The sequence below is a fragment of the Cetorhinus maximus genome, unplaced genomic scaffold (genome assembly GCF_964194155.1).
Source record: "Cetorhinus maximus unplaced genomic scaffold, sCetMax3.hap1.1 HAP1_SCAFFOLD_623, whole genome shotgun sequence".
Taxonomy (NCBI): domain Eukaryota; kingdom Metazoa; phylum Chordata; class Chondrichthyes; order Lamniformes; family Cetorhinidae; genus Cetorhinus; species Cetorhinus maximus.
The window spans coordinates 215,468-226,105 of NW_027596565.1; the positions used below are offsets into that span (position 1 = coordinate 215,468).

General features: G+C 58.3%; 1 protein-coding gene across 1 annotated transcript; it reads left to right on the plus strand.

Moving 5' to 3' along the window:
* Positions 1–4,427: 4,427 nt before the first annotated feature.
* LOC144674308 (ER lumen protein-retaining receptor 1) lies at positions 4,428–10,046 on the plus strand. Its single transcript, XM_078535728.1, has 4 exons — positions 4,428–4,521; positions 6,431–6,531; positions 9,478–9,636; positions 9,786–10,046. The coding sequence occupies exons 1-4, from the start codon at positions 4,431–4,433 to the stop codon at positions 10,044–10,046; spliced, it is 612 nt and encodes a 203-aa protein (XP_078391854.1). The 5' UTR covers positions 4,428–4,430.
* The last annotated feature ends 592 nt before the right edge of the window (positions 10,047–10,638 follow it).

The following is a 10,638-nucleotide window of genomic DNA, read 5'->3' on the forward strand; positions in this document are numbered from 1 at the left end:
TCAGAAGTGGGGATGTTCGCTGATGATTGCACAATGTTCAGCACCATTCTTGGCTCCTCAGATACTGAAGCAGCCCATGTCCAAATGCAGCAAGACCTGGACAATATCAAGCTTGGGCTGACAAGTGGCAAGTAACATTTGCGCCACAGTGTATTTAAGAAATAGATAGGTTCTTGATTGGTAAGGGGATCAAAGGTTATGGGGAGAAGGCAGGAGAATGGGGTTGAGAAACTTATCAGCCATGATTGAATGGCAGAGCAGACTCGATGGGCCGAATGGCCTAATTTCTGCTCCTATGTCTTATGGTCTTATGGTCATACAAGTGCCAGGTAATGACCATCTCCATCAAGAGAGAATCTAACCATCGCCCCTTGATGTTCAAAGGCATTACCTTCACTGAATCCCCCACTATCAACAGGTTACCATTGACCAGAAACTGAACTGGGACCAGTCATATAAATACTGTGACTACAAGAGCAGGTCAGAGGCTGGGAATCCTGTGGAGAGTAACTCGCCTCCTGACTCCCCAAAGTCTGTCCACCATCTACAAGGCACAAGTCAGGAGTGTGATGGAATACTTTCCACTTGCCTGGATAAGTGCAGCTCCCACAACACTTGAGAAGCTCGACACCGTCCAGGACAAAGCAGCCCCACTTGATCGGCACCCCATCCACAAACATTCACTCCCTCCACCACCGACACACATTAGCAGCAGTGTGTGTACCATCTACAAGATGCACAGCAGCAACTCACCAAGGCTCCTTCAACAGCACCTTCCAAACCCACGATCACTACCACCTAGGACAAGGGCAGCAGACACATGGGAACACCACCACCTGGAAGTTCCCCTCCAAGTTACTCACCATCCTTAGTTGGAAATATATCCGCCCTTCCTTCACTGTTGCTGGGACAAAACCCTGGAACTCCCTCCCTAACAGTGCCGTGGGTGTACCTACACCACACGGCCAAAATCCTGGAACTCCCACCCTAACAGCGCCGTGGGTGTACCTACACCACACGGACAAAATCCTGGAACTCCCTCCCTAACAGCGCCATGGATGTACCTACACCACACTGACTGCAACGGTTCAAGAAGGTAGCTCACCACCCCCTTCTCAAGGGCAATTAGGGATGGGCAACAAATGCTGGGCCCGGCCAGCGAAAACCATTGCCTGTGAATCAATAAAAAAAAGACTTGGGCTCCATAATCCAGGCTGACACTCCCCCCGGTGCCAGTTTTGAGGAGTGCCGCACTGTCGGAGGTAGATGTATATACTCTAGGATTTGAGCTCTATAATCCAGACCGACACTCCCCCCCCCCGGTGCCAGTACTGAGGGAGTGCTGCATTGTCGGAGGTAGATGTATATACTCTAGGATTTGAACTCCATAATCCAGGCCGACACTCCCCCCGGTGCCAGTACTGAGGGAGTGCTGCACTGTCGGAGGGAGATGTATATACTCTAGGATTTGAGCTCCATAATCCAGGCCGACACTCCCCCCGGTGCCAGTACTGAGGGAGTGCTGCACTGTCGGAGGTTGATTTATATACTCCAGAATTTGAGCTCCATAATCCAGTCTGAGGAGGGAGGTTGAGTGTGGGGCAGAGGGAGGTTGTGAGGGATGGAGTGAGGGAGGGAGTGAGGGAGGGAGTGAGTGAGGGATGGAGGGAGTGAGTGAATGAGGTACAGAGGGAATGAGTGAGGGATGGAGGGAGTGAGTGAGGGACAGAGGGAGTGAGTGAGGGATGGAGGGAGTGAGTGAGGGACGGAGGGAGGGAGTGAGGGATGGAGGGAGTGAGTGAGGGATGGAGGGAGTGAATGAGGGACAGAGGAAGTGAGTGAATGAGGGACAAACGGAGTGAGGGACGGAGGGAGTGAGTGAGGGACAGCGGGAGTGAGTGAGGGACAGAGGGAGTGACTGAGGGACAAAGGGAGTGAGTGAATGAGGGACAGAGGGAGTGAGTGAATGAGGGACAGAGGGAGTGAGTGAGGGATGGAGGGAGGGAGTGAATGAGGGACAGAGGGAGTGAGTCAATGAGGGACAAAAAGAGTGAGGGATGGAGGGAGGGAGTGAATGAGGGACAGAGGGAGTGAATGAGGGACAGAGGAAGTGAGTGAGGGACAGAGGAAGTGAGTGAGTGAGGGACAGAGGGAGTGAGTGAGAGACTGAGTGAGGGACAGAGGGAGTGAGTGAGGGACAGAGGGAGTGAGTGAGGGACAGAGGGAGTGAATGAGGGACAGAGGGAGTGAATGAGGGACAGAGGGAGTGAATGAGGGACAGAGGGAGTGAATGAGGGACAGAGGGAGTGAATGAGGGACAGAGGGAGTGAATGAGGGACAGAGGAAGTGAATGAGGGATGGAGGGAGTGAATGAGGTACAGAGGGAGTGAGGTACAGAGGGAGTGAGTGAGGGACGGAGGGAGTGAGTGAGGGACAGAGGGAGTGAGTGAGGGACAGAGGGAGTGAGTGAGGGACAGAGGGAGTGAGTGAGGGACGGAGGGAGAGTGAGGGACGGAGGGAGAGTGAGGGACGCAGTGAGGGACGCAGTGAGGGACGGAGTGAGGGACGCAGTGAGGGACGGAGGGAGTGAGTGAGGGACAGAGGGAGTGAGTGAGGAAGTGTGAGGGAAGGAGTGAGTGAGGGACGGAGGGAGTGAGTGAGGGACGGAGGGAGTGAGTGAGGGACAGAGGGAGTGAGTGAGGGACAGAGGGAGTGAGTGAGGGACAGAGGGAGTGAGTGAGGGACAGAGGGAGTGAGTGAGGGACAGAGGGAGTGAGTGAGGGACAGAGGGAGTGAGTGAGGGACAGAGGGAGTGAGTGAGGGACAGAGGGACGGAGGGAGTGAGTGAGGGACGGAGGGAGTGAGTGAGGGACGGAGGGAGTGAGTGAGGGACAGAGGGAGTGAGTGAGGGACAGAGGGATGGAGGGAGTGAGGGACGGAGGGAGTGAGGGACGGAGGGAGTGAGGGACGGAGGGAGCGAGTGAGGGACGGAGGGAGCGAGTGAGGGACGGAGGGAGCGAGTGAGGGACGGAGGGAGCGAGTGAGGGACGGAGGGAGCGAGTGAGGGACGGAGGGAGCGAGTGAGGGACGGAGGGAGCGAGTGAGGGACGGAGGGAGCGAGTGAGGGACGGAGGGAGCGAGTGAGGGACGGAGGGAGGGACAGAGGGAGCGAGTGAGGGACGGAGGGAGGGACAGAGGGAGTGAGTGAGGGACGGAGGGAGTGAGTGAGGGACGGAGGGAGTGAGTGAGTGAGGGAGGGAGGGAGTGAGGGAGGGACGGAGGGAGTGAGTGAGGGACAGAGGGAGGCAGTGAGTGAGTGAGGGACGGAGGGAGTGAGTGAGGGACGGAGGGAGTGAGTGAGGGACGGAGGGAGGGAGTGAGGGACGGAGGGAGGGAGTGAGGGACGGAGGGAGGGAGTGAGGGACGGAGGGAGGGAGTGAGCGACGGAGGGAGGGAGTGAGCGACGGAGGGAGGGAGTGAGGGACGGAGGGAGGGAGTGAGGGACGGAGGGAGGGAGTGAGGGACGGAGGGAGGGAGTGAGGGACGGAGGGAGGGAGTGAGGGACGGAGGGAGGGAGTGAGGGACGGAGGGAGTGAGTGAGAGACAGAGGGAGTGAGTGAGGGACAGAGGGAGTGAGTGAGTGAGAGGGACAGAGGGAGTGAGTGAGGGACTGAGGGAGTGAGTGAGTGAGGGAGGGACAGAGGGAGTGAGTGAGGGACAGAGGGAGTGAGTGAGGGACAGAGGGAGTGAGTGAGGGAGAGTGAGGGACAGAGGGAGTGAGTGAGGGACAGAGGGAGTGAGTGAGGGACTGAGGGAGTGAGGGAGGGACGGAGGGAGTGAGGGAGGGACGGAGGGAGTGAGGGAGGGACGGAGGGAGTGAGGGAGGGACTGAGGGAGTGAGGGAGGGACAGAGGGAGGGAGGGACAGAGGGAGTGAGGGAGGGACAGAGGGAGTGAGGGAGGGACAGAGGGAGTGAGGGAGGGACAGAGGGAGTGAGGGAGGGAGGGACAGAGGGAGGGAGTGAGGGAGGGAGTGAGGGAGGGAGTGAGGGAGGGAGTGACGGAGGGAGTGAGGGAGGGACAGAGGGAGTGAGGGAGGGACAGAGGGAGTGAGGGAGGGACGGACAGAGGGAGTGAGGGAGGGACGGAGGGAGGGACGGAGGGAGGTGGAGGTGAAGCCGCCATTTGCTGCCGGCTGACGGGCGGGAGGAAGAGGCCGCGCGGCCGAGCCCGAGGCGGAGGCTGAGCCGCGGGAGGAGCCGGAGGAGCCGCCGCTGGGCCCGGAACCGGAGCCGGAACCGGAGCCGGAGCCTCTCCCCGAGTGTGAGGCGGAGCTGGAGCCGCTGCCGGTGGAGCCGGAGCGAGTGCGGGAACCGGAGGCGGAGCGGCTGGTCCGGAGTGTGAGGCGGAGCCGCCGGTCCCGGAGCCGCCATGAACCTGTTCCGCTTGTCCGGGGATCTCTCCCATTTACTGGCGGTGCTGCTGCTGCTCAGCAAAATCTGGCGGAGCCGCTCGTGCGCAGGTGGGGACCGGGGTGGGGGGGGGGGCGCGCGGGACCGGGGGGCCGAGGACCGGGGGCGCGGGGGGGTGGGCCGGGGGCGCGGGGACCGGGAGCTGGAGGCACCGGCCGGGGCCAACGTTCCAAACCCGGAGCGCGCGACCCCTTCAAAACCCAACGGCTTCTTTTCGAACGTTGCCCGGGAGTTGGAGCTCGCGGCGGTTGGGGGGATGGGGGGGGGGGTGGGGGAAACGCTGCCTCAGAGACTCCTTTACCCATCCCCTCAGGGTGTTGATGGTGGGGGGGGCAGCTGGAGGAGGGGGGATGAAGCTGTTTATTTAACGCCCCCCCCCCCCCCCAATCCCTTATTCTAATTTTGCCCTATTAGCCCCCTTTGTATTATTCTGGGGGGGCTGTGGGCAAATGCTGCTTAAGAGGGGTGCAAATACTGGTTCAGTGGCTTCTTTACCCCCTGCCCCAATTCCCTCATGGTCAATGTTTTGGGGGGGGGGGGGGGGTGGAACCTGGCCACGGGGGTTTTGCACCGGGCTGGGGTTGCCCTCCCTGTTCGTCCAGGGCACATTGACCTATCGGCCCCTCGATCCTGTCCCATGGGAAAAGGACGAGGATATCAGGCCCCTTCCTCCGTCTCGTTCCTACCCACCGAATCCTCCCCCACTTAAGCGAGATTGTCCTGGCCTGCCACTGGATTCCATGTCTTCGCCCCCTCATCCCTTAAAAGCCGAGCAAAAATCGATCATCCTCGGCTTTCAGATTGAGCCCTGATCAGGGCCAGGTTTTTGGGAGTGAGGTTCGAAGCGGCGACCACCCCTTGTGTGCAGAAGAGGGAGGAAAATCAGCCAGGGTTCCTGCTCCTGATCCCTGTCCAGTGATCCCCGGGTTAGAGAGAGAGGGGAAATCAGCCAGGGTTCCTGCTCCTGATCACTGTCCAGTGATCCCCGGGTTAGAGAGAGAGAGGAAATCAGCCAGGGTTCCTGCTCCTGATCACGATCCAGTGATCCCCGGGTTAGAGAGAGAGAGAGAGAGGGGGAATCAGCCAGGGTTCCTGCTCCTGATCACTGTCCAGTGATCCCCGGGTTAGAGAGAGAGAGAGAGAGGGGGAATCAGCCAGGGTTCCTGCTCCTGATCACGATCCAGTGATCCCCGGGTTAGAGAGAGAGAGGGGAAATCAGCCAGGGTTCCTGCTCCTGATCCCTGTCCAGTGATCCCTGGGTTAGAGAGAGAGAGGAAATCAGCCAGGGTTCCTGCTCCTGATCACGATCCAGTGATCCCCGGGTTAGAGAGAGAGAGGGGAAATCAGCCAGGGTTCCTGCTCCTGATCACTGTCCAGTGATCCCCGGGTTAGAGAGAGAGGGGGAATCAGCCAGGGTTCCTGCTCCTGATCACGATCCAGTGATCCCCGGGTTAGAGAGAGAGAGGGGAAATCAGCCAGGGTTCCTGCTCCTGATCACGATCCAGTGATCCCCGGGTTAGAGAGAGAGAGGGGGAATCAGCCAGGGTTCCTGCTCCTGATCACGATCCAGTGATCCCCGGGTTAGAGAGAGAGAGGGGAAATCAGCCAGGGTTCCTGCTCCTGATCACGATCCAGTGATCCCCGGGTTAGAGAGAGAGAGAGAGAGGGGGAATCAGCCAGGGTTCCTGCTCCTGATCACGATCCAGTGATCCCCGGGTTAGAGAGAGAGAGGAAATCAGCCAGGAATCCTGCTCCTGATCCCTGTCCAGTGATCCCCGGGTTAGAGAGAGAGAGAGAGGGGAAATCAGCCAGGGTTCCTGCTCCCGATCGCTGCGGTGAATGCTGTAGGAGTGCGTGCCCGTTTGCCGATTCGCCATCACAGGGCACGGGGACAATTTGGTTTTGAAGACCCTTCTCTCTCTCACACTCTCTCTCTCTCTCTCTCTCTCTCTCTCTCAGGTATTTCTGGCAAGAGCCAGTTGCTGTTTGCCATTGTCTTCACCACTCGCTATCTCGACCTCTTCACCAGCTTCATCTCGCTGTATAACACGTGCATGAAGGTAACAGGACTCCCGGCCCTCCCCGATGTTCACCGTCGCCGTTTTAGCACTCCCGTCACTGCCTCGCGTTTAGAAGAATGGGGGGGGTGGGGTGATCCCGTTGAAATCGTCGAGGTTGGGGGGGGTGGGGAGGGTGCGGATTTGACAGGGAGAGAGGCTGAGAGGCTGTTTCTCTCCCCTCCCCCCCAACCACCCCGCCGGCCGGAGAACCTGAACAAAAAAATCACCACCTCCGGCTACTTGGGAAGTGAATTTGAGGATAGTGAATTGTCAAAAAAAAGGCTCCATTAAATTCAGGACAACTTTTGGATGAGTTAGCGGAGAGGGTTTGGGTGAAGGGAAATGGGGCGGATGGTGTCGGTACCGATTGCAGAAAGCATTCGGCAGAAGTGCCACACGAAAGGCTGCTGAGCAAAGTTGCGAGCGCCGGACTGGGAGGGCCTGGGATGAAATATTGGCTCAAGGGCTGGAAACTGCGAGTCACAGTAAATATATTTCTTTAAAGCGAAACCTCGCGAGTGCTGGAGCGCTGAAGTAAAGGCAGAGAGCGCGGGAACAGCTCAGACCCATCGGGCGGTGCGCATGTGGAGAGGCAGATGACACAAAGCTGGGTGGGAGGGTGAGCTGTGAGGAGGATGCAGAGATGCTTCAGTGTGATTTGGACAAGCTGAGTGAGTGGGCAAATGCATGGCAGATGCAGTATAATGTGGATAAATGTGAGGTTATCCACTTTGGTAGCAAAAACAGGAAGGCAGATTATTATCTGAATGGCTATAAATTGAGAGAGGGGAATGTGCAACGAGACCTGGGTGTCCTTGTACACCAGTCGCTGAAGGTAAGCATGCAGGTGCAGCAGGCGGTAAAGAAGGCAAATGGTATGTTGGCCTTCATAGCCAGAGGATTCGAGTACAGGAACAGGGATGTCTTGCTGCAATTGTACAGGGGTCTTGGTGAGACCACACCTGGAATATTGTGTGCAGTTTTGGTCTCCTTATCTGAGGAAGGATGTTCTTGCTATAGAGGGAGTGCAGCGAAGGTTTACCAGACTGATTCCTGGGATGGTGGGACTGACATATGAGGAGAGATTGAGTCGGTTAGGATTATATTCGCTGGAGTTCAGAAGAATGAGGGAGGATCTCATAGAAACCTATAAAATTCTAACAGGACTAGACAGGGTAGATGCAGGAAGGATGTTCCCGATGGTGGGGGGAGTCCAGAACCAGGGGTCACAGTCTGAGGATATGGGGTAGACCATTTAGGACTGAGATGAGGAGAAATTTCTTCACCCAGAGAGCGGTGAGCCTGTGGAATTCGTTACCACAGAAAGTAGTTGAGGCCAAAACATTGTATGTTTTCAAGAAGGAGTTAGATTTAGCTCTTGGGGTGAAAGGGATCAAAGGATATGGGGAGAAAGCGGGAGCAGGATATTGAGTTGGATGATCAGCCACGATCATAATGAACGGCAGAGCAGGCTCGAAGGGCCGAATGGCCTAATCCTGCTCCTGGCTTCTATGTACAGAGGTCGGGTGTTGAGCCCAATAGGAGCCGTCTGCAGAAGGGAAGAGAGAGCGGTGAAGAATGATTGTTTCTCTTTGACTGGAGGGTGGTAGGTTCTGGCGTTTCCCCGTGGGTCTGTGCCCGGACCGCCACCACCTTCCTCAGCTTCTGTTTCTCGCTAAATAACTGGGATGCTCGGAAGCGGAATAAAATCCCACGGTTTTGGGGAGATACAGATCCGGGAGGACTGGGAGAGGGGGGTACCGCTCTCCAGCAGCAGCTGGTGGTGGTGATGGTGGTAAGGACCGGGAGAGGGTGGTACCGCTCCCCAGCAGCTGGTGGTGGTGGTGGGCAGGGCCGGGAGAGGGGGGTACCGCTCTCCAGCAGCAGCTGGTGGTGGTGGTGGGCAGGGCCGGGAGAGGGGGGTACCGCTCTCCAGCAGCAGCTGGTGGTGGTGGTGGGCAGGGCCGGGAGAGGGTGGTACCGCTCTCCAGCAGCTGGTGGTGGTGATGGGCAGGGCCGGGAGAGGGGGGTACCGCTCTCCAGCAGCAGCTGGTGGTGGTGGGCAGGGCCGGGAGAGGGGGCTACCGCTCTCCAGCAGCAGCTGGTGGTGGTGGGCAGGGCCGGGAGAGGGTGGTACCGCTCTCCAGCAGCTGGTGGTGGTGGGCAGGGCCGGGAGAGGGGGGTACCGCTCTCCAGCAGCAGCTGGTGGTGGTGGGCAGGGCCGGGAGAGGGTGGTACCGCTCTCCAGCAGCAGCTGGTGGTGGTGGTGGGCAGGGCCGGGTGAGGGTGGTACCGCTCTCCAGCAGCAGCTGGTGGTGATGGTGGGCAGGGCCGGGAGAGGGGGGTACCGCTCTCCAGCAGCAGCTGGTGGTGATGGTGGGCAGGGCCGGGAGAGGGTGGTACCGCTCTCCAGCAGCAGCTGGTGGTGGTGGTGGGCAGGACCGGGAGAGGAGGGTACTGCTCTCCAGCAGCAGCTGGTGGTGATGGACCGGGAGAGGGTGGTACATGTCGTGGGTGTGTTTGATGGGGACAGTGTAGAGGGAGCTTTACTCTGTATCTAACCCCGTGCTGTACCTGTCCAGGGAGTGTTTGATGGGGACAGTGTAGAGGGAGATTTACTCTGTATCTAACCCCGTGCTGTACCTGTCCTGGGAGTGTTTGATGGGGACAGTGTAGAGGGAGATTTACTCAGTATCTAACCCCGTGCTGTACCTGTCCTGGGAGTGATTGATGGGGACAGTGTAGAGGGAGATTTACTCTGTATCTAACCCCGTGCTGTACCTGTCCTGGGAGTGTTTGATGGGGACAGTGTAGAGGGAGATTTACTCTGTATCTAACCCCGTGCTGTACCTGTCCTGGGAGTGTTTGATGGGGACAGTGTAGAGGGAGATTTACTCTGTATCTAACCCCGTACTGTACCTGTTGTAACATTTCTGCTTTCCACAGATTGTATATATCGTTTGTTCCTATGCCACTGTGTGGATGGTTTATTCCAAATTCAAGGCCACCTATGATGGAAACCATGACACCTTCCGGATTGAATTCCTTGTCGTCCCCACCACGATCTTGGCATTCCTCGTCAACCATAGCTTCACCCCTTTCGAGGTACGATTGACAGGATTATCTCAACTCCAGGCCGACACTCCCCCCGGTGCCAGTACTGAGGGAGTGCTGCACTGTCGGAGGGACATGTATATACTCTAGGATTTGGATGTGTCCATCAGGTGTAATGAAGAATAAATCTCTTTCTGCAGGTACTGTGGACCTTTTCGATCTTTCTGGAGTCAGTGGCCATTCTGCCCCAGTTGTTCATGGTCAGTAAAACAGGAGAGGCTGAGAGCATCACCAGCCACTACCTGTTTTCCCTGGGGATGTACCGCACGCTCTATCTCTTTAACTGGATTTGGCGTTACTACACGGAGAATCACTTTGACCTGATCGCCATTGTGGCCGGAATCGTCCAGACCATCCTTTACTGTGACTTCTTCTACCTGTACATCACAAAAGGTCAGTGAGCAGCTCAGGGCCGGGCTCTCCCACCCTCACCCTCAACCTCCCCACCCTCACCCTCCCCACCCTCACCCTCAACATCCCCACCCTCACCCTCCCCACCCTCACCCTCAACCTCCCCAACCTCACCCTGCCCACCATCACCCTCAACCTCCCCACCCTCACTCTCCCCACCCTCACTCTCCCCACCCTCACCCTCAACATCCCCACCCTCACCCTCCCCACCCTCACCCTCAACCTCCCCACCCTCACCCTCAACCTCCCCAACCTCACCCTCACCCTCCCCACCCTCACCCTCCCCACATTCACTCTCCCCACCCTCACTCTCCCCACCCTCACCCTCAACCTCCCCACCCTCACCCTCCCCACCCTCGCCCTCAACCTCCCCACCCTCACCCTCAACCTCCCCACCCTCACCCTCCCCACCCTCAACCTCCCCACCCTCACCCTCCCCACCCTCACCCTCAACCTCCCCACCCTCACCCTCAACCTCCCCACCCTCACCCTCAACCTCCCCACCCTCACCCTCAACCTCCCCACCCTCACCCTGCCCACCCTCACCCTGCCCACCCTCACCCTGCCCACCCTCACCCTCCC